Below are 24,348 nucleotides of genomic sequence, written 5' to 3'. Positions count from 1 at the left end.
TGAGTGATTTTGTCTACATAGCCAATGCGTTTCTCTATGTCTCGAGCACAGGTTGTCATCATTTAGCTGCCTTTCCAACCTAGTAGCTCAAATTGTGTCTATCTGAAGTTCTGGTCCCAATAAGGGTTGCAACTCCTAATTAACTGATATAGAAGGATAGCAGAGTGGGCTGCAGCACTCTCCTGGGTAATTTCAGAAAAAATTAAATTGTAAACAGCACATTTATTCCTAGTCTGAGGCACCTCTATTTCATATGCACGGTAAAAAGTCTATTTTAACTAAGCCTGCAAAATTATTAGTAACAATTTATTAAACACATTTTGCTTCTTTTTCTGTTTTGTGAATTCTGAGGAAACACCTCACACTTATTTCATATTTTGTCATTATTTTCCAAATCATTTCTGAGAATAAGTCTTGGTCTGTATCTTATTCACAATAGTTCATAGATTAATATGGTGAAAGCTCAGAAGGGACCACTGTGATTATCTAGTCTGACCTCCTGTATAACACAAGCCATAGACCTTCACCAAAATAATTGCTAGGGCAGTTTTTTTTAGACAATCAACCAATCTTGATGATAAAATTGTTATTGATGGAGAATCCACCATGACCCTTGATAAATTGCTCCACTAGTTAAATGTACATCTTATTTTCTGTCCGAATTTGCTAGCTTCAACTTCCAGCCACTGGATTGCGTTATATCTTTCTCTGTTAGGTTAAAGAGCTCATTATCAAATATTTGTTCCCCATGCAGGTACTTACATCTTCAAACTTTAGCAGTCATTATTTTTTGTTTTCTTCCAGGTCATTGATAAAAATATGAAATAGCGTAGCAAGAATATAGCATTGCATAGCAAACAGAATAGCAAGAACTGATCCCTGTGGGACCCTACTAGAAACACACCCACTCAGTAATGATTACCTGTTTACAGTTACATTTTGAGACTTATCTCTTAGCCAGTTTTTAATTCATTTAATATGTGCTGTGTTAGTTTTAAATCATATAAGTTTTAATCAAAATGTCATGCAATACCATGTCAACACCTTTCCGAAATCTATTACATCAACCCTATTATCATTATCAATGAAACTTATACAATCTTATCAAAAATAGAGATATCAAGTTAGTTTCAAAGGATCTGTTTTCTGTATAAACCCATTTTGACTGTCAAGTATTTGATATTCAACATTCCTGCTGCTTTGACTGCACACAGATGTCATGCAGTGTTATTTCTGTTCCCTGACTCTATGAAGTAATACTAAGAATCGTATTTCCAGTGTGAACAGTTACAACTACAATTTCAAAATTTTCTTTGTGCCAATATTCTCCTATAGTTGCTCCAAATGTTATACATTTGCCTCTGCACATACTCATTTGCTACAATATTCACAGAAAGCAAACATCAAAGGGACATGAATTCATTACAAAAGTCAACTGAATATTCCTGGAAAATATTTGGTGGTTTTCACTGAGCTCTAATTCTAACTATGAATCGGAACATAGTTTTGCACTGCATTTATTCTGGAATGGGTTTAGATGCAGGTTTCTGTATTTATGTCTTTCAGAATTTTCTAGACCAAATTAAAAAATGTTCTAAGTGAGGGTTGCATATTGGTGAATGTGTGTAGGGCTGGTATCATTTATAGAAGGGTGGAGAGGGACACAGGAAAATGAACCAGCAGAAGGATGTAAGAGAAAGGGCTGCTTTAATTTGCACCTTCTTACAGGCTCTTGTTGGGTGCTTTTCCTACTACAGGCTCACTCTTCCACCTCCAATGTTATGTTCACTTACACCACCTACTGGTAGCAACACGTAACACAGCCATCCATTGATGTTGCTGGCAAATTAAAGAAGTATGGGTTGGATGAATGGACTACAAGGTGGATAGAAAGCTGGCTAGATCCTTGGGCTCAACGGGTAGTGATCAATGGCTCCATGTCTAGTTGGCAGCCAGTATCAAGTGGAGTGCCCCAAGGGTTGGTCCTGGGGCTAGTTTTGTTCAATATCTTTATTAATGATCTGGAGGATGGAGTGGACTGCACCCTCAGCAAGTTTGCAGATAACACTAAACTGGGAGGAGTGATAGATATACTGGATGGTAGGGATAGGCTACAGAGGGACCTAGACAAATTAAAGGATTGGATCAAAAGAAATTTGATGAGGTTCAACAAGGACAAGTGCAGAGTCCTGCACTTAGGATGGAAGAATCCCATGTACTGCTACAGACTAGGGACCGAATTGCTAGGCAGCAGTTCTGCAGAAAAGGACCTTGAGGTTACAATGGATGAGAAGCTGGATATGAGTTAACAGTATGCCCTTGTTGCCAGGAAGGCTAACGGCATTTTGGGCTGTATAAGTAGGGATATTGCCAGCAGATCAAGGGATGTGATCATTCTCCTCTATTTGACATTGGTGAGGCCTTATCTGGAGTTCTGTGTCCAGCTTTGGGCCCCACACTACAAGAAGGGTGTGGAAAAATTGGGAAGAGTCCAGCGGAGGGCAACAAAAATGTTTAGGGGGTTGGAGCACATGACTTATGAGAAGAGGCTGAGGGAACTGGGATTATTTAGTCTGCAGAAGAGAAGAATGAGGGGGGATTTGATAGCTGCTTTCAAAGACCTGAAAGGGGGTTCCAGAGAGGATGGATCTAAACTGTTCTCAGTGGTAGCAGATGACAGAACAAGGAGTAATGGTCTCAAGTTGCAATGGGGGAGGTTTAAGTTGGATATTAGGAAAAACGTTTTCACTAGGAGGGTGGTGAAGCACCGGAATGGGTTACCCAGGGAGGTGGTGAAATCTCCTTTAGAGGTTTTTGAAGTCAGGCTTGACAAAGCCCTGGCTGGGATGATTTAGTTGGGGATTGGTCCTGCTTTGAGCAGGGGATTGGACTAGATGACCTCCTGAGGTTCCTTCCAATCCTGATATTCTATGATGTTCTTTCTGAATTTGGCCTACATTCTCTGTTATTGAAAGTTTTTTTTCTGACAGCTTAACCTTGGAGAAGACAGCATGAAGACAGAGACAGAGACAGTCTTTAATTATATGATCACATACTATTTTTTCCACTACCTCATTGAGTGAACACATTGGACAGTGCTCACTTAATGAGCAGCTATTCATTAAATTAATTTTATCTTCATCATTGACTGTGTGGGCCTATGCATTATTTAATGAACACCAGCGACACATTGCTGTTAATACAGAATTATTATTTCCACAGGGACTTTTCCATAGTGCTCATCACTATAATATCAGGGCTTCACAAACATTAACAAATTGATCTTCAGAACATCTCTAATATCATTATTACCATTTTACAGATGGGGAACTGAGGTACAGAGATATTAGTGTCAAAAGTATCCGCTTATTTTGGGCATCAATTTGCGATGCTTATGGCCTGATTTTCCCTAGAACTTACCATATTATAGCTCTGTTCAGACTATACTCTCACTGATTTCAGTTGCAGCTCTGAGTGCTTAGCTCTTCTGCAGATCAGACCCCTTCTGTTTCAATATAAGCATCCAGAAAATGAAGAACATTCAATTAGTGTCCAACTGTAAAAATTTTGCTTTGGTTGGATCCCACAGGAACTCTGTGGCACAGGCAGGGATAGAATCTAATTCTCCAGAGCAGCATTCAACTGCCTTAACCATAAGACAGTCCTTTCTCTTTCTGCAGCATTCTTCTTTACACAGCCCTGATTCGTTCCCTGAGCATCCTGTTCACTAAATGAGTCAGAAATTCTATGGGGAAAAAAACTAATATTTGATCATGTAATTAAGGAGTGTATCATAATGCATACACAGAAAGGAGCCAAATTATGGTGGCACAGGCAACTTTAACTGTGGCATTTCCTAACTTTTGAGTGATTGACTTTGCAACCTTAATGAGATTTTAATATATTTTTTCTAAGTAATTTCTTAGGTTTTTTAAAAAAGCAAACTGAACCCCCCCCCCCGAAATTCTGTCATGTTAAACCATATTGATTCTCACATGGGTCATCTTCAGGTTTCAAAATCTTAAATCCACAGCACAGCCCTCTACCACTTAAACTAAAAGAATAAGTGGTAGCAGTAGTAGGTTGGCATTCTCTGTGTGGGCCAGCTACTAGGAAGAGGGGGATGAAGCATACATTTTGGGTTAAACAGATATTTGCTGACAGCAAAGGAATGATGAGGCCCAGGGACCTGGGTTCCATTCCAGGTTCTGAGGGGTGTGTTGTCTAGTGATTAGAGACATCTGTCCCAGTTCCCTGAAAACCAGACCCTTTCTGCCCACCAATGCCTCCAGCCGTCCTAGGACCAGCCCCAGTTATCCATCCTCTATCTCCTCATCCCTGTCCATAGCCCTGCCCCCACCCATCCGTCCTCTGGGTCTTCATCCCAGTCTCCCCTTCACCATCATCCCAACCCCTCACTTCTTTACATTACAGCTAGCAAGTGCCTCCTCTTCCCTGCTGAGGAGTCTGTGGTGAATCAGTCTCCCAACTCTCAGTTCCTGTGTCTGCTGCCTCAGCTGCCTCTGGTGGCAAGGAGACACAATTTCAGGGAAAGTCCTTCAGGTCTAGGCTGGAGAATGCTCAGTGAAAACAAAATCCTCAGAAAATTTAGCTGCCAAACTCTATCTCTACCGAGATGTGCAAACTGAAATTTTCAGTCTCACAAGTTGGCCAAGTTTAGGTGGATATTCACAGTGAAGACAAAGGACGTGTACCTTACACCAAGGCAAATTCCAAGTCCCTGGACCAAAGGACTAGAACTTCTCAATGAAACAGTTATTCATGAGCAAAACAATGTATTTTCCCTAAGCTTGTTCTCAGAAATGACGGAACCTCTTTTGCTGAAATTTAAAACAACAACAACAAAAAAACAAACACTCAGCCAGAGGCAGACACCCAGTATGGAAATTTCAATCCAAACGATTAAAGTCTGACAAAGTTAAAAGCAACTGAAAACAAGTTCTTATGAAGGAAGTGTCAGGCAACCTTAACTATTGGCAGCACTACCTGCACCTCTTATTATCATTCCACTGGGAGGAAATAGTTGTGTGACCAACAGCTAGAGCTGCAGATGTGAGCTATACAGCAATGCGCAGTAAAAAATAATACGACAGGCGTAGCATACACAGTATCTGCAAGTGGACTGTGGTACGCAATATATAACACATAGTACATATCACAGGCCAAATTCAGCCAGTAGTTATACCTTACAACCTCACAGACTTCAATGGTATTTCACAGAGTACATAATTTTTCTCTTTATGCTTCAGTTTCTGAAAGGATGAATATTCCACCTTATGCAGTGATCCTACTACACAGGAAGAAGTCTTGTCAGTACTTTGGTTGGAGACCACAAAAAAATAAAATAAAAAAAATCCCTGGACTGCTGCAGGAAGCAGTGTGGTTGGCTGAAATTTGTTTGGCAAATGGTGGCCTATTCAAAATGATATAGTGGTATCCGAGACCATTTCAGATCTTGAAAGCCATCCTCATCTTTATACTCTAAGGCATTCTCAATAGATAGATTAGGGATAAGCCCCTTTCTCATTCCTGGAGGTCGCTTCATCATGGCAGAGATGAGGAACACTGGTTGGTCACTGTGGAGAAGCTGGAGCTGGAATTCTTCTGAAGATAGAGGATTGTAGAGCTGTCAGACCAAGACCAGCACTAAATTAAATTGAAGTGGATAAAAGAGAGACTGCTGACAAAGGGAATGCTCAGGGACCTGATATCTACTCTATGCTTGACATGTTATTCCTCTCTTCTCAGGTGCCTATAACTGTTTTCTGAAATGCCCATGGTATGTTTGTCAGACTTTGAAGCTTATGCTAAGAAGCATCTGCCCAAGACCACTTGGGACTTTTTTGCAGCTGGAGCTGATGAGTGTTGCACCCGAGATGACAACCTCCTGGCATATAAAAGGTAAAGAGAGCTCTTCTTTTATGGGCCAAAATCTTTTAGTCTATGTTGGGATGAAAGTTCTTGATGTTCTCAAGCGTCTAATACTCTCAACACGTATCCCCTGTATAAATGACCCAGAGCAAAATGCACCTGAGTTACTTACACAGTAGCCTCTGGTGTTACCCAGAAGATGAAGGTAGGTAGCATGGAGCTCAGGGGACGCTGAGGGTAGGAATGGGGAGCAAGGGAGTGGAAGCAAGTGGCATATTGTGTAGGTGAGAGGGTAAAGGGTGGGAGTGGCCATAGGGAGTGTGGGGCATTGGGAGTATGGGAATGGAAGGTATGTAGCACAAAGGGCTGAGACTTGAGGGGAAATTGCATGGATAGTGAGACTGGGCAGTGTTCAGGCTGATGATATGGCTAGAGCAATCTGAAGGTTTTTGATGTAAGGGAAGAGGGGTGGAATCCGACAGCAAGTAGCAAAAGTGCAGATGTGTATGGGATACAGGGAAGGCAAATGCCATGGAGCAAGAAGCATTTGAGAGAGTGGTTTTCATGTTCTAGGATGCTATACAGACCACTGAGGGGTGGTATCACCACTTTCCCTGCAATTCCAAGTGCTTCAAATGCTCTGTTGCTGAAGCTCTCTGCCGGGGATGCTCACAGTTAGCAGTGAACATGCCCACTGTCTGTTTGCTGTGCAACCCTGATACAGCAGCAGTTTGCCTTCTGCAGCAACACAGTCACTCCCTGGTTTCCACCAGCTATGGTTGTGCCTGGCAATTTGACCCCAGCATCCACCCCATCCCAAATTTTCCTGAAACCATGTGCTCTGCAATGTCCAGCCGTTTCCTGGACCATTCAGAGGAATAAGGTTTTTTTGGTTCCTCTAAAGAGACAAAATGCACTTTAACTGGAGTTAATCACTTCAGTGCACACACAGCACTGGAATGCTTTACATTAAAAGTAAAACAAATGTATTGACCAAAGGAGATAGATTTTAAGTGATATCAAATTGAAAAAAAAAAAGAGTTAGAAAGAGTTAAACAAACAAACAAAAATAAAAATATACTTTCTAGTTAACAAAACTACAGTCTTGGTTCAAAGTAAGATTCTTTCCACTGGCATTTCCTCTTTGTCTTCCTGCAGAATCCACTTCCGGCCACGCATGTTGCGGGGTATGTCTGTGATAGACACTAGGACTACGCTTCTAGGTACTGAAATCAGCTTCCCTGTAGGGATTGCTCCCACTGGGTTCCACCGGCTGGCTTGGCCTGATGGAGAGAAGAGTACAGCAAGAGGTACCCTGTTATTTCGTTCCTGTAAAACAACAGAGGCCACATTAAAAGCCTGTGGGAAACCTTGAGCAACTCTGATGGCATTTTAAAGTGTGGCCGACCCCCTGAAAATCCGATCCATAAGAATAATACTGAAGTGCCATATTTTAGAGCCACATTCTTTTCCTGACCTCCTACTCCTCTCTCCTTTGCGACGTTCTGGAGACACAAAGCAGTGGGAAAACCACATATGGTCACAGTACTGCAGCACTGTAGTTATCCCCAGCTACCAGAACAGTCTCTTGGGGGCTGCTGTAACTTAGGGAAGACCTGAAGCTATTCCTCCTTGTGCCAGGGACCAAACTGGCCCCCTACTGGCCCCAGGATCTGAAGTGGAGTAACATACAGCATTCTGCCTGTACAGTCCATACCCACTTTATAAAATATGGATGAAAGATCTTGCACTGGGAGTTCTTAGCTGGCATTACCATTGTACCCAGGCAGAATTGGTGAGGAAGCGTCAACACCTCATACTGAGGCTTTTGTAAATATCTCCTGCAGCTGCTGAAGCCATGAAAACCTGTTACATCACCAGCACATACTCCACCTGCACCGTGGAGGAGATTGCTGCAGCCGCACCCAATGGCTTCCGATGGTTCCAGCTGTACATTCATCGCAACAGGGCACTCTCGGAGGGGCTGGTCCGACGTGTAGAGGCCGCGGGTTTTCAAGGCCTGGTGCTCACTGCCGATCTTCCCTACACTGGGAAGAGACGAGATGACATCCGCAACAGCTTCCAGCTCCCACCACACATGACAGTGAAGAACTTTGAAGGAGTCTTTGAGGTTTGGGAAATGATTTTGTGTGTGTGTGTGTGTGTGTGTGTAAGAGAGAGAGCGCGCGCGCACAGATGGGAGCCTCACTGGCCAGCGACAACCCCTGCCTGCCCATAGTGGTGGAGGAGGCAGAGTGAAGGCAGCTGGCTTAAGCAGTGTTACTGAGCATGCTCAGTACAAGCCAAGCAGCATATCAGGGTGGGGGCATGTGACCACACATCTCCCTTCCCCCAGCCACTCACACGGCCTTTGCCACTGGACTACAAAAGTAGTTCCTAGCCTTTTTGGATACATGTTATTTGCCAAACTCAGGCCTGGTCTACACTTAAAAGATTATAACTACTTCAGTGAGGGGATGTGATGTTGTTACTAGTGTGGATGCAGTTATACCAGCATAATGGTGACTCACACCAGTATAGTTATTTCCCTTTTCATATGGGAATAGCTATATTGGTAGATGCATCTTTATACCAATATAACTGCACCCATTCCGGTGGCAGTGGTGTGTGTGGGGTGGGGAGGGGATGGGGGTGGTATTACTGCTTTAACTGTACCAGTATAGTTAAAGTGGTACAATTTTTGTGTATAGACAAGCCCTAAGATCTCAGCTGTGCCAGCCAGTGCTCACCGCCTTTCATTCATCTGTGCCTGCTCTAAATTCTGATGGAGCTTGGGTTGCTCTAAAGCCTGGCCTCACTCTCAGAGTTCCACTGATGGTTACAGCAGTCACAACTGAATGGGAGGTGAGCTCTAAATCCATGTAATGCCCCTGAAGTCACTTTGTTCAACAGCTCAAGTGCCTTTGCAGGGAAGAATTGACAACTGATAGGCATATAGTCCCCTAGTCAGACATTTTCCTTTCAAATGGTTGAATGAAAATCTGTTTTGATTTGACCAAATGTTTATAATCATACTCTGTACGCCAGGGCTGTCTCTACTCTTTTCGCTGCCCCAAGCAGCGCTCTGAATTGCCGCCACAGACGATGGAGGCCGTCTGTGTGCCGCTAGGGTGGCATGTACATTTCCATGGCAGCAGCAATTCGGCAGCACCTTCTGTCTTCAGCTAGAAGACAGAAGCTGCGCCGCTGTGGACAGCTGAACATAGAAGCTGCTGCTGCCGCCACAGAAACGCATGTGCTGCCCTAACAGTACACGGACTGCCCCCGCCGTCCACAGCGGCAATTCAGAGCGCTGCCTGGGGGCAAAAACACACAGACTGCTGCCCCTTGTAGATTGCCGCCCCAAGCACCTGCTTGGAAAGCTGGTGTCTGGAACCGGCCTTGCTGTACGCACACAAGAATCTTTTAATAGTGCTCCCCCTGGTTTCTAGTGGCAGATCTGCATGTGCAGCTCTAACAAAATTATGTGTGGGGAGATTTTACTAAAACATTTTGAAACACCAGGCCAGGTTATCGGCTGCTGAGCACCCACTATTTTTTTCCCCCAGGAGTACTCCAGTGCCGGAGCACCTTCAGAGTTGGCACCTATGCTTCTAAGTAACTTGGCTTAATTCCATTCACTTTTTCAGGCTCTGCATGAGCAAGCAGTTACGGGATACGAGGGAAGTCATGGATTGGCAACTGGCTAAAAGACAGGAAACAAAGGGTAGGAATAAATGGTCAGTTTTTAGAATGGAGAGATGTAAATAGTGGTGTCCTCCAAGGATCTGTACTGGGCCCAGTCCTATTCAACATATTCATAAATGATCTGGAAAAAGGGGTAAACAGTGAAGTGGCAAAATTTGCAGATGATACAAAACTACTCAAGATAGTTAAGTCCCAGGCAGACTGCAAAGAGCTACAAAAGGATCTCACAAAACTGGGTGACTGGACAACAAAATGGCAGTTGAAATTCAATGTTGATAAATGCAAAGTAATGCACATTGGAAAACATAATCCCAACTATACATATACAAATGATGGGGTCTAAATTAGCTGTTACCATTCAAGAAAGATCTTGGAATCTTTGTGTATAGTTCTCTGAAAACATCCACTCAATGTGCAGCAGCAGTCAAAAAAGTTAACAGAATTTTGGGAATCATTAAGAAAAGGATAGATAATAAAACAGAAAATATCATATTGCCTCTATATAAATCCATGGTACACCCATATCTTGAATATGGTGTGCAGATGCGGTCACTGCATTTCAAAGAAGATATATTGGAACTGGAAAAGGTTCAGAAAAGGGCAACAAAAATGATTAGGGGTATGGAGCATCTGCCATATGAGGAGAGATTAACAAGACTGGGACTTTTCAGCTTGGAAAAAAGACAGCTAAGGGGGGGATATGATAGAGATCTATAAAATCATGACTGGTGTAGAGAAAGTAAATAAGGAAGTGTTATTTACTCCTTCTCATAACACAAGAACTAGGGGTCACCAAATGAAATTAATAGGCAGCAGATTTAAAACAAACAAAAGGAAGTATTTTTTCACACAACACACAGTCAACCTGTGGAACTCCTTGCCAGAGGAAGTTGTGAAGGCCAAGACTATATCATGGTTCAAAAAAGAACTAGATAAATTAATGGAGGATGGGTCCATTAATAGCTATTAGCCAGAATGGGCAGGGATAGTGTCCCTAGCCTCTGTTTGCCAGAAGCTGAGAATGAGTGACAGGGGATGGAACACTTGATGATTACCTGTTCTGTTCATTCCTTCTGGGGCACCTGGCATAGGCCACTGTTGGAAGACAGGATACTGAACTAGATGGACCTTTGGTCTGATACAGTATGGATGTTCTCATGTTAAACCAGGTATTCAAAGGAGTGCCTCATTCAAAGCACAATATGAGCACTGAGTAAGGCACAATTCTGCAGGCCTCCTTGCCTCCTTCAGTGTGCATCTTGAATGGGACAGAGCAATCTATGGTGGGTTAGCCACATCCAATTCCCCCCACCCCACCCCGCCCATTGTTTCCTTTTAAATAAACTAGTAGTTCCCTCAAGAAAATGGCACTAAAAGCACACACAAATCAGGAAATGCAAAAGTGATGGTTGCTCATGTGAATGTACTGTGATACAGTCTTCATTTACATGCTACTTTCTGTGGGTCTGGGTGGCACACACTGAATGAGACAAGGTACAAAATGAATGAGAAATGATCTGTGGATCTGGGCCTGATTTGGGCCCAATTGTTTCAGCACAGCGTAATTCCTGAGTATGCATTGTAGTCCATGCACTTACTCTCCGTCTAAACCAGTGTAACTGACAGTACCTTTAAGGTTAACAGCAGGATGGCTGATATGTAGCAAATAGGCAGGTTGCAACCATCAGAGCTGTATGGCTATGGGTAGCCTTCCCTTTTGTATCTGCTGCTTTCTCATCTTGTTTTGAAATACAGTGAATGGAAACGAGACCTGCCTTGGCCTCCATCACACCAGACAGTTTATGCTGCTAGCAAAAGAAGCCCAATGGCCTTGTTTGTAGAAAAAGATATTTTGACAACTGCTGTATCAAGGGCATATGCCCTCCTGTTTCTGCTCTGCAATGTCCTCATTTGCACTCCTGCCCTCCAATACCTTGGCTTTGACATCGCAGCCTACATCCCTCGGAGACTCTTCTTTCCATATCCATTCCCCATAATAATTGTTGTCCTGCAGGGACACACCCTTCACAAAGCCAATTGATGGAACTACTATTAAGTCTATTAATGTCTTCTGTGTAATGTAATGACATTTCCTTCTACTCCATGGCTGCAGGAAGAGAGTTGTACTGAGTATGGCCTCCCGCCTAACTCCATAGACCCTTCTATAAACTGGAATGACATCTATTGGCTGCAGAGCCTGACTCGCTTGCCTATCATTGTCAAGGGAATTTTGACTAAGGAAGATGCAGATCTGGCAGTGAGACATGGAGTTCAGGGGATTATTGTATCCAACCATGGTGGAAGACAGCTGGATGGAGGACCCGCCACTGTAAGTGGAAAGCTGCAATCTGTTGTCATAGGCATGCACATGTGTCCTGACATAGGTAACTGTAGGTTGACATTCATATACATAGCTGTGGTATACCTGCACATACATTTGCATGCCTGTGTGTACTGTAGCAAGGATGAAGTGAAGAGTAGAAAATATATAGATGAGGGTACAATACAGTCTCAGCACCTAATTCTGCCAAGACACAAACCCATTGAATTTAGCAGGAACTGCCTGCAAATATTTGCAGCATTAGATCTTAATGGAATGGAAATTTATAGTCCCTTAAGCCCTAGAGTAAAGAATTTATGTGGCAGAAATCTCCCTGATATCCATCTCTACAAATTAATCACGGGATGTTTGAATGTTTGCATACACCCATGTTTCTTCCCATCTTTTTTCTGTTTCTTTTATCCATGTTATTTTTGCATATTGTCACGTCTGTGTTTTATTGTGACCTATTCACTTTACTATTTTTACTGACTTCTCTCATTTGCTTTATAAAATACAAACAATAATCCAAGGAATTCCATGGAAACATTAATTTGATGCAGTTACAAGGTAGAAAATTTTATGCATGCAGAATATATAAGTGATAAGGTTTTCACTACTACCTTAAATCTTTCTGCTCATGCCTGTACCTTCATGATTTTCAAAGTGTGGGGCACACCGCCCTGGAGACACAAGATTTTCAGAGGGCTGAACGTGCTCAGGAGGGAGGGTGGGGGAAAAAGAGAAGAGATGAGGCTAGTCCCAGGATCCCTGCACTCTAGGCTTCCTTGTTCCCTTTACCCAGCATGTCCAGTGCTGTGCTGCTATCTGCAGACATTAGACTGCCCCCACTGCCATGAGCTGCTTGGGAGATCTTACCAGACAGTATCTGCCTGACTGAGAACCAACTTAGCCTCTTCTGGGACAGCCTGAGCACCCCCAGCTTTGAGGCTGTTTGCTGCAGAGACTGAATATAGGAGGTGGGGGAACTGGTGAGAGGATGGTTTTTATAGGGGACCTGGGGTCTGGGCAGGGCCAGCTCCAGCTTTTTTGCCACCCCAAGCGGACCAAAACCCACCCAAAAATAGAGACGAGCAGCAGCAGGGAATGAGGGACACACCGCCAAAGACCTGGATGTGCCACCCCAAGCACCTGCTTCCTATGCTAGTGCCTGGAGCCGGCCCTGGGTCTGGGGACTCTACTGGGACAGGCCAGACAGGGGGAGTTGCTCAGAGAGCAGGGTCTGGGTAGAAAGAAGGAAGGGAGGTGATAGCACTGCTGGGGAGGCAGGGAAATTCTGCTGCCAACCCAAGGCTGGGTGCTCTGCCAGGGAGATGGGGGCTAGAAAGGGGGATGTCCCAGAACCTGGCTCCAGCTGCCCTTTGAAGGGCTAGGTGATGGACTCCCCTTGTCCAGCAGCCCTGACTTCCCCAACACACTGTGGAGCTGAGAAGCTGTTCGCACACTAAGGACTCCTCACCCAGAGTCAAACCAATGGGCTCCATGCACTCCTTCACCACAGGCCCCTGCCCCTCTGCCATAGCACCTGAGCCCCCTCCTCAGGGGAGGGGTCCTGGAGCTTGCTGATCATCTGGGGACTCTTCTGAATTCAGCATTGTCTGGGGCCCCTCTGTTCCAAGAGGGAACCCATAAAGCATGAAACTCCAAAGGGCATACAGACAAAAAAAACACAAACATATGAGAACCTCTGTTCTACTAGACTTCCAACCACTGCTTTGGCTCCAGCCATTAGTGCAGGGTCTGTCATGCCTTCTGCTGCCCCAATTAACCAGCAGATATCAAACTTAGAAAACTTCAGGCTCGAATTTTGACAAAATTATAAGCAACTGAAAAGATTACTCTAGGAAATGTAACTAACTATTATAATTACAATATAGAAGGAGAATAGAGAAGGGAAACAGATCAAAAGACCAGAGCCTTCTAAAGATAAGGTTGAGACAGTAGTCAAGGTGATTGGGGGTAAAAATGCCTGTCATCAATTTTTGCCCAAACTTCTTCAATCCCTTCTTATTGGCCCTCCCTCCTTCAGTCCATCCAGAATTTCTATGAATAGAAATTCCATGCCTGAACAATGAGTATAGCAGTAGGAATATACTACCAACCATCTGACCAGGATGGTGATTGTGAAGTGCTCAGGAAGGTTAGAGAGGCTACATAAACAGAAAACCCAATAATAATGGAGAATTTAAATTATCCCCCTGTTGACTGGGTACATGTCACCTCAGAATAGGATGCAGAGATAAAATTTCTGGATACAGTTTGTAGCTGGGCACAGACTCACTCGGAAGCACCCCCTGGGAATTAGCTTTTTCACAGCTTTGGAGCACCCTCTGAAAGCCCATCTCACCTTGTTGGGCCCCCATTTCCGCCTCAGACCCCAGTGCCCCTTTCCCTTGGGGTGCTGTTTCCTGGCCCTAAACCCACAGTTTCAGTAGGTCTCCTCTGCCCAGGGAACCTCCACCTCCCTATCCCCACCTTGCCTCAGTCTTGGCTACTGCCAGTCCCCATCTAGCCCCCATTCACTGGGGCAGACTGCAGTGTAAATGCCACTCACCACTAGCAAGGAGGATTTGGAACAGTTGCCTCTGCCTACCCCTTTGGGATGCCCCCTGCAATCCCAGTACCTATTTAGCCTTCCACCAGGCCACAGCCTGGAGATTTCCAGGCCAGAGCTCCCCAACTCCCTAGGCCTTCCCTCAGCCCTGCTCCAGCTCAGGTACCCAGGTTCACTCCCCAGCAACCAGGCTCATCTCCCTCCAAAGACAGAGAGACAGCATCTATCTCAGCATCTGGCGCAAAGCCTTTTTATAAGGGATGGCTGTGGTCTGTTTGGGGTGTGGATCCCAGGTGTGCCTACTTCCCCAATCAGCCTGGGAGCTGCGTGTCCCAGCCACAGCCCTCTGTTGGGCTGTTTTAAGCCCCTCAGGTCCAGAGCAGGTGACCATCCTGCCACACAGTTAATAACTGCTTCTTGGAACAGCTAGTCCTGGAACCCATAAGGGGAGAGGCAATTCTTGATTTATTCCTCAATGGTGCATAGGATTTGATCCAAGATGTGAATATAGCTGAACCACTGGTAATAGCAACCATAATGCAATTAAATTTAACATCTTTATAGGGGGAAAATACCAAAAAAAACCCCACCCTAGTAGCATTTAACTTCAAAAAGGGGAACTACAAAAAAAGAGGAAGTTAGTTAAATGGAAATTAAAAGAAACAGTCACAAGTATGAAATGCCTGCAGGCTGCATGGATACTTTTTAAAAACCTCAAAATAGAGGCTCACACTATATGTATACCCCTAGTTAAAAGAAACAGCAAGAGGACCAAAAAAATGCCATCATGGCTAAACAACAGAGTAAAAGAGGAGGCTAGCGAGAATAAGACATCCTTTAAGAATTTGAAGTCAAATCCTTCTGAGGAAAATAGAAAGGAACGTAAACTCTGGCAAGTCAAGTGTAAAAATACAATTAGGGAGACCAAAAAAGAATTTGAAGAGCACTTTGCAAAAGACACGAAAACTAAAAGCAACAACATTTTAAGTACATCAGAAGCAGGAAGCCTGTTAAACAATCAGTGGAGCCACTGGAGGTGCTAAAGGAGCACTCAAGATAGACAAGGCTGTTGCAGAGAAGCTAATTGAATTCTTTGCATCAATCTTCACTGCAGAGCAGAGGATATGGGGGAGATTCTCATATCCAGATTTTTAGGTGACAAATCTGAGGAACTGTCCCTGACTGAGAAGTTAATAGAAGAGATTTTGGAGCAATATTGACAGAGTAAAAAGTAATAAGTCATCAGCACCAGATGGTATTCACCCAAGAGTTCTGAAGGAACTGAAATAAAAAATTGCAGAACTACTAACTCTGGTATGCAACCTAGCACTTAAATCAGCTTCTGTACCAGATGACTGGAGGAGATCTAATGTAATGCTAATCTTTTAAAAAGTCTCCAGAGGTGATCCTGGCAATTACAGGCCAGTAATCTTAACTTCAGCACAGGCAGATTCATTGAAACTATAGTGAAGAACAGAATTATAAGACAGATAGATAAGCATGATATGGTGAGGAAGAGTCAACACAGCTTTTGTGAATTCTTTGAAGGGGTCAACAAGCATGTGGACAAGGCTGATCCAGTGAATATAGAGTAGTTACACTTTCAGTCAGCCTTTGACATGCTCCCTCACCAAAGACTCCTAAGTAAAGTAAGCAGTCATGGGTCCTCTCATGGATCAGTAACTGGTTAAAAGGTAGAACAATAGGTGGGAATAAATGGTCAGATTTCACAGTGGATAGGTAAATAAAACCCTAACCTTTTGTTTGCTGAAAAATTCCCTTTTTTCTCCCTGAGCTTTTTTTTTTACAAATATTTTTGTCTTTTATCATTATTTTCTATTTTCAAAATAAGAAATGTTCAAAAATGGTTTCTTTTTACATTTTGATTTTTTGAGGAAGAACCTTCATGCCATGTGACCAAAAATGCAATGTAAAAGTATTTCAGAAATGGAAAACGATTAACAAAAATGTCCCACTCTTCACTTCATTTTTTGTGGTTTTTTTGTTTCTTAATCAGCACTAACAAATAAATCAAGTAATCACAACATGTTCATGACACTAGAAAATGGGAGAAACTATTTGGCAAGTAGACTGGAGGACTGCTTTTTTTCTTCAATTTAGAAACACATATACGGCATTTTGTATTATGAGGTGCATTGTTTAATTTCAGTTTAAAAGAGCATAAGCAGTTGCAGAAGATCTTACATGTTTGTACCCCCACCCTTCTCTTCTTACATCTTTCTCTAAGAATCAAAGGATGAGTTCTATGTGGAAATATCTGTTTCTTTTCAGATTGATGCTCTGATTGAAATTGTAGATGCAGTGCAAGAGAGAGCTGAAGTTTATTTGGATGGTGGAATACGAACAGGAAGTGATGTATTAAAGGCACTGGCACTCGGAGCAAAATGTGTCTTCCTTGGAAGGCCAGCTTTATGGGGTCTGACCTACAAGGTGAATGAGGAAATGTGGGGTTTGTACATGCACTCATTCACATATGCACAAACGTTGGGTTACTGACAGAGCTGTGAGGAATATTTTTTCCAGTGAAAAAATTAAACAAAAATGAAATATTTTTAATTTTCATTGTAAAGTTTCTCTGAAAATTATCAGGCTTTTGTTTTTTTCAATGGAAACCCAAAACATTTACTCAAAACCAAATATTTTGCACAGACAAAAAGACATTTTCTATCAATGGACATTTCTCTGGAAATTTTTTCACCAGCTCTAGTTCCTAATAAAGGAAGAAGTTGCAGATAAGCAGCGTTCACCCTGAGTAAAAGATTCCAGCTCTCCAGATGGTAGGTTACCTTGCTCTGTTACCTAACTTTCCCAACTCTTGTGATTTCATGAGGAGTCTTGTGATTATTGAGAATTTCAGGGTTTTTTTAAAAAAGTATATTTATAGCCCTCGTGGCTATGAAGAGAGGTATGAAAATGTAAAATCTAAAGACTCAAAAACAAACAAACAAATAAAACAAAAAAAACCCCAAAATGTATTTATAAAAAAAATCTTGATTTTTAAAGCAATCATATGATTTTGAGGGGCCTGCCTCGTGATATATGAATGCCTGGGGTTGGCAGTACTGGTGATATAGAGACAGGTCTTCTCATTCAGCTATAAAGTTTAATGGCTCCATATTTAGATACATTTAGGTTAATTTTGCCAAATATTTGTACCTGCCGAAACTGGTGGCATTTTAGCCTAGTGAAACATTTTGATGTTAAAGTGCTAGATTTTGAAAGGCGCAGTATTTTGGCACCAAAAGATGGTGCCTAGTGGGATTTTACAAAGTGCTTAAGTCACTTTGGAAAACAGGACTTAGATTCCAAAGTCACTTTGTTTTTTTTTTAATTTACCCAGGGTCACCTTACATTTTTAAAAAATTACGTAATAAACAATCCAAGTTTTTGGTAAAGCATCCATTGTATAGCGTGTCATGAAAACCACTGTTTCTAAAACCACTGTTTTCTGCTACTGTGCTGAAGTTTAAAAGGTTCTTTTGGGCAGGACCAACCACACTATCTTTCCTTAATGTGCTCAAGCCTGCTACCATTTCTATTCCAGTGTCAGCTTTGCTGCTCCAACAATACCATCAAACTCAAGCATTCAAAAACATTGAGGAGACCCCAAAAATCATAAGCCTGGCTTAAATCATGAGATTTAAAAAAAAAATCTAGTAACATCTGGGTTATTTTTATTTGTCTTCTGGCTTTTGAACCTTTTGGGTTCAAGTTTTCACAATAATGAGGGCTGGAGACATTTTTTCCTTTAAATGAAATCTAAGATTGTGATTCAGTGTTGTGTTTCTAGCTACTGGGGCTTTAAGAAAAATAGCAGACTTGTGATAAACTTGCAAGAATTGGCAGCACTGCTTCTGTTGCCAGTAAATACTGTCTTAAAGGGATGTGGAAAAGGGTGTTGGTAAGCTCAGCGCCTCCCTCCCAGACAATGCATAAGAGTAACAGGTGGGATTTTCAGATTTGCCTAAAGGGGGTAGGCACCCAACTCCCAATGAAGGAGAATGTGTGTTGGGTGCCTCGCTTCCCTAAAGTGCTTCTAAAGATCTCACTCAATGTAATTTTGCTAGTGTATGAGACAGAAAATGAAAATGACCATCAATGAAAGAGAGACACTGACATCACCAAGTATTGTGAAATGTAAAACTGAAATCAGAGAAAACTAATTTTCTCTAATACCTTTCCGTTACGGTGATATAGAATAGTAGAGAAAATATAGGTGGACAAAATGTTCAAATGGAAATGTGATTTTCTGCACTATTTTTAGGATCCATAACTTTTATCTGAAAAACTTGTATCTTCCAAAATGTAAAGTGCTTAAGACTTTATTGAGCACTACATGTATGCAAAATTTACAGTTTTGAAACAAAGGCATTAGAAGAAGTTATCTGAAAGCACACTAAAAAAAACCCCCAAAAAACCAACCCCCCCACCTCACACATCTAGAAAATGTCTGAGGTGAAAAACAGCTCAATTTTCTTTCTTCATTCAGATACAGCACAAAAAGTGAAAATATCTAAATTAACTTCTTGTGAACTAAAATATCCATAACCTAAGAAGCCATCTGTCTGAGTGTCTAGAGAGTCTCTAAGGTGTTGTCCCGACTTTCATAGTAAATGTTTGCTGTGTTGCTCTGTGACTGCATTCCTCTTACCTTCACTGTTTTCTCTGTTTGAATAGGGCGAAGAAGGGCTTCGAGAAGTTTTGCAGATTTTACATGATGAATTTCGTTTGTCAATGGCCCTGGCTGGTAAGATTTTTTTGCTGTTTGATTTGTAATTAATGAGAAGCAGTATTGCCATCTTAGAATGAGCACAAAGGCACTACATGCAAACAGCTGGATCAAATCAAAGTGAGGGAGTTTGAAAAAGGACCGCTCAGTGCAACAAAAATAATTCTATTCACAGGATTTCAGGCTTGTTGCTTTATATGAATGCATCAAAACAGAGTGGGTGGAAAAATTCTCACTGACTAAAACAGGAAGTAAGTCAGGGTACAGCCTGGACAACCCAATTAACTTTATTATGAGGTACAAGCACCTGAAGGATAATAGGGGTTATAAGGAATAGTCAGCATGTATTTGTCAAGAACAAATCATGCCAAATCAACCTGATTTCCTTCTTTGACAGAGTTACTGGCCTAGTGGATGGGGAGAAGCACTAGGCATGATATACCTTGATTTTAGCAAGGCTTTTGACACAGTTCTAAATTCTCATAAGCCAACCAGGGAACCGTGATCTAGATGAAATTACTGTAAGAGGGGTGCACAACTGGTTGAAGGAATGTACCCAACGAGTACTTATCAATGGCTTGTTGTCCAACTGGGAGGACACATTTAGTGGAATCTCACAGTGGTCAGTCCTATGTCCAGCACTATTCAATATTTTCATTAATGACTTGGTTAAGGGAAAAGAGAATAAAATGTACAGATGATACCAAGCAGGAAGGATTGAAAGCAAGTTGGAGGACAGGTTTAAAATTCAAAATGACCATGACAAATTGGACAATTGAATTCAACAAGATAAAATCCAGCAAAGACAAGTACAAAGCACTTCACTTAGGAAGGAAAAATCAAATGCACAACAACAAACAATGTAGGTGGCCATACTGCTGAAACAGATCTGGGGGTTATAGCAGTTCACAAATTGAATGTGAGTGAATGAGTTGTCAATGGGATGCATCTGCAAAAAGTGCTGATATTATTCTGGGATGTATTAACAGGAGCGTTGTATGTAAGACACAGGAGATAATTGTTCTGCACTACTCAGCACTGGTGTGGTCCCAGCTGGAGTCCTATGTCCATTTCTGGGTACCACACTTTAGAAAAGATTGGACAAAGTGGCAAGAGTACAGAGGAGAGCAACAAAAATGATAAAAGGTTTAGAAAACCTGACCAGTGAGGAAAGGTTAAAAAAACTGGGCATATTTAGTCTTGAGACAAGAGACTAAGGGGGGACTTAATAACAGTCTTCCAATATGTTAATGGCTGTTATAAAGAGGATGGTGATCAATGTTTTCCATGTCCACTGAAGATAGCACAAGATGTGGTTGGCTTCATCTGCAGCAAGGGAGATTTAGGTTAGATATTAGGAAAAACTTTCTAACTCCAAGGGTAGTTAAGGTCTGGAACAGGCTTCCAAGGGAGTATGTGTTCCCCATCATTGGAAGCTTTTAAAAATAAGTAGGAGAAACACTTGTCAGGGATGGTTTAGTTTTACTTGGCCCTGCAACAGTGCAGGGGACTGGGCTGGATGACCATTCAAGGTCCCTTCCAGTCCTCCATTTCTGTGATTCTATGACCACTTTACTACAAGGGTATAGAAGATTAGATCAGGGAACTGGGGATCAGGATTAAAGCGTTAGAACCATGCTGGTTTCAGTTGTTAGGGTTCATGAAAACCCTCTTTCATTTTTGCTTCATATGGGTTCACACACTTTGCGTTTTGTGAGAAAGTGGGCTGAAACTACTTTTTTACCTGGTTTGGGTTAAAACCATGCAAAACCACTGACCAGGGCTAAGCAAAAATTGGAATTTCCATCCATTCTGATATTTCAACACTTCGTTTAATCCTAAATTGGAATGCACTGTAGTTCACTAGTACCGTAGCTCAGGAGGCAGCAGTGTATATTGCAGTGCTGATGGTGTTGGCTGTTACAATTGCATATAATATGATTTACTTTTATCTTTTTCCTTTAAAAAAACAAAGAATTCACAACCTAAAAGCTACATTCAAAGTAAATTATGGAGTTTTTAAAGTCAAGCGCTTGAAAGTTAGGAAATGCCAGAATTAAGGATGTCTATGTCACCTTAATTTGGCCCCCTGTGCGTATGCATTCTGATAGACTTTAACTACCTCATCACAGACTGTACTATTTTTTCCACAGGATCCTTGTCTCATTCAGTGCACAGCATGGTTGGTGCTGAGGGAATGTGACAGCTGCTGAATACTTTTTTTAATGATCTCTGGTCATGTGTGGCCCCAAACCTTGTTTACTGCCCACCGTCCGAACCCTGGACTGGACACATAATTATTTATTTCCTAGTGGACTTTTCTGTGGCACTCACCATTGTAGTGTTGGAATGTTTCAAAAACATTAATTTCCCTGTAAAAGAAGAAAATACCAACACTTCCACTTTACACATGGGAGAACACATTGAAACTTTGGCAAGGACTAGAAATCCGTGATCATTCCACCAGAGCACACAACCTTACTGCCAAAAAGATTGAGCATCCACTACTTTCATTAACATCAGTTGCAGTCATGAGTGCTCAGGAGTTTGAAAATCATGCCCCAGGATCTCAAGTTAGGCTTGCTGAAAATAAGAGACACACCATGATTGGCCACTTGCAAAATTTGTAGTTTAAGTCATTTGCACAGCATTATATCGGAAGTCTGCCAGCTAGCCAGGGATAAAAATTCAGATCTGGGCTGCATTCAACTGTCTTAACTATGAGACCCTTCTTTTCTTGCCTGCATGTATTTGCCTCTACTCCATCCATCCTGTGCACTGAGAGAGGCATTTTTGCCTATGGAAATAATAGTATGTGATCACATAATTAAAGACTGTATCATAATGCATGTGCCCAAGGGGGCCAAAATTTAAATTATGCGGTCAGTCTTAATTCTGGCATTTCCTAACTTTTATATGTTTGATTTTTGCAAACTTAATATTATTTATAAAGTAGGTTTTTGGTATGTAATTATTATTTATAGTACATTAGTGTCTAGAATCCTCAACATGCTACGTGCTGTACATACACTTAGAAAACTCTGGTGAGTTTACAAGATAAAACAAGAGTTTTATTGTTCCCATTTTATAGATAGAGAACTGAGAAAGATTAAGTAGCTTGCTTCTGGTCACACAGGAAGTCTGTAGCACAGCCAAGAATATAACCCAGACCTCCCAAGACTTAGCTCAGTGCCTTAACCATAGACCATTCTTTTTCTCAATAGTCATTTTTAACCCTGTATTTTATTTCAGGCTGTCACAATATCTCAGGAATCGACCGAAACCTGGTTCAGTTCTCCAAGTTGTAAATGGCTTAAGCAATGCCCACTAACCAGACAAATGGAAGCAGCTCCTAATCACTATCAAACCCTTGAGTGTTCTCCGTAACAGACTCCCAGCTGTTCCACTGTCCCCCAACAAGCACCCCAGTCCCTTTAAGCTGTTGAATTCCCCTCCTCAAAACAAGTGAAACGATCAAGATCTGTAAGGGTTTGTCTACACTACGGGATTATTCCAATTTTACAGAAATCAGTTATTTAAAACAGATTGTATAAAGTCAAGTGCACCCGGCCACACTAAGCACATTAATTCGGTGGTGAGCGTCCATGTATCAAGGCTAGTGTCAATTTCTGGAGTATTGCACTGTGAGTAGCTATCCCATAGCTATCCCATAGTTCCCACAGTCTCCCCTGCCCATTGGAATTCTGGGTTGAAATCCCAGTGCCTGATGGGGCAAAAAACATTGTTGCAGGTGGTTCTGGGTACAGCCTCGCCCCTGCCTCACCCCTCTCTCCATGCAAGTAGCAGACAACCGTTTCGCACCATTTTTTCTGGGTGAACTGTGCAGATGCCATACCATGGCAAGCATGGACCCTGCTCAGATCAAGACAGCAATCATGGAAGTTGTAAACACCTTGCGCATTCTTGTGCAGTCAGTGCTGAACCAGGACCTGCAAAACCGGTCAAGGAGGAGGCGGCTACGGCAGCGCGGCGAAGAGAGTGACGAGGACATGGACACAGAATTCTCTCAAACTGCGGCCCCTGTGCTTTGGAGATCTTGCTGGTAAAGGGGCAGGTCCTAGCCACTGAACGCCGATTTGGGACCTGGGAAACAAGCACAGACTGGTGGGACCGCATAGTGCTGCAGGTGTGGGACGATTCCCAGTGGCTGCGAAACTTTCGCATGCATAAGGGCACTTTCATGGAACTTTGAGACTTGCTTTCCCCTGCCCTGAAATGCCAGAATACCAAGATGAAAGCAGCCCTCACAGCTTAGAAGCGAGTGGCCATAGCCCTCTGGAAGCTTGCAATGCCAGACAGCTACTGGTCAGTCGGGAATCAATTTGGATTGGGAAAATCTACTGTGGGGGCTGCTGTGATGCAAGTAGCCAAAGCAATCATTAAGCTGCTGCTACAAAAGATTGTGACTCTGGGAAATGTGCAGGTCATAGTGGATGGCTTTGCTGCAATGGGATTCCCTAACTGTGGTGGGGTGATAGATGGAACACATATCCTATCTTGGCACCTTGAGCACCAGGGCACCCAGTACATAAACCGCAAGGGGTACTTTTCCATGGTGCTGCAAGCACTGGTGGATCACAAGGACGTTTCACCAACATCCACATGGGATGGCCGGGAAGGGTTCATGACGCTTGCGTCTTCAGGAACACTACTCTGTTTAAATGGCTGCAGCAAGGGAATTACTTCCAAGACCAGAAAATAACAGTTGGGGATGTTGAAATGCCTGTAGTTATCCTGGGGGACCCAACCTACCCCTTGATGCCATGGCTCATGAAGCCATACACAGGCAGCCTGGACAGTAGCCTGGAGTTGTTCAAGTACAGGCTGAGCAAGTGCAGAATGGTGGTAGAATGTGCATTTGGACGTTTAAAGGGACGCTGGCGCTCATTACTGACTCGCTCAGACCTCAGCCAAACCAATGTCCCCTTTGTTATTGCTGCTTGCTGTGCGTTCCACAATCTCTGTGAGAGTAAGGGGGAGACGTTTATGGTGGGGTGGGAGGCTGAGGCAAATCACTTGGCTGCTGATTACACGCAGCCAGACACCAGGGTGATTAGAAGAGCACACCAGGAAGCGCTACAC

General features: G+C 42.7%; 1 protein-coding gene across 2 annotated transcripts; it reads left to right on the top strand.

The window, feature by feature from the left end:
- Positions 1-5,791: 5,791 nt before the first annotated feature.
- Positions 5,792-22,553, top strand: HAO2 (hydroxyacid oxidase 2). Of its 2 annotated transcripts, XM_050921464.1 has the most exons (8): positions 5,792-5,922; positions 7,051-7,202; positions 7,740-8,014; positions 11,413-11,433; positions 11,732-11,929; positions 16,788-16,946; positions 19,194-19,263; positions 22,498-22,553. In XM_050921464.1, the coding sequence occupies exons 1-8, from the start codon at positions 5,792-5,794 to the stop codon at positions 22,551-22,553; spliced, it is 1,062 nt and encodes a 353-aa protein (XP_050777421.1). The 2 variants fall into 2 exon arrangements, with proteins under 2 accessions (XP_050777421.1, XP_050777423.1); XM_050921466.1 differs by lacking the exons at positions 11,413-11,433; positions 11,732-11,929 and having other exon boundaries at positions 7,740-8,023.
- Positions 22,554-24,348: the final 1,795 nt, after the last annotated feature.

This window comes from Gopherus flavomarginatus, chromosome 1 (assembly GCF_025201925.1).
Source record: "Gopherus flavomarginatus isolate rGopFla2 chromosome 1, rGopFla2.mat.asm, whole genome shotgun sequence".
Lineage (NCBI taxonomy): Eukaryota > Metazoa > Chordata > Testudines > Testudinidae > Gopherus > Gopherus flavomarginatus.
This window is presented reverse-complemented; position numbering and strand designations above follow the sequence as displayed.

Coding starts and splice junctions, on each gene's coding strand:
- HAO2 (XM_050921464.1), top strand. CDS start 5,792: ATGCCCATGGTATGTTTGTCAGACTTTGAAGCTTATGCTAAGAAGCAT. Junction 11,434..11,731: donor AAAAGAAGCCCAATGGCCTT/GTTTGTAGAAAA, acceptor AGTTGTACTGAG/TATGGCCTCCCGCCTAACTC. Junction 19,264..22,497: donor TTTGTCAATGGCCCTGGCTG/GTAAGATTTTTT, acceptor ATTTTATTTCAG/GCTGTCACAATATCTCAGGA.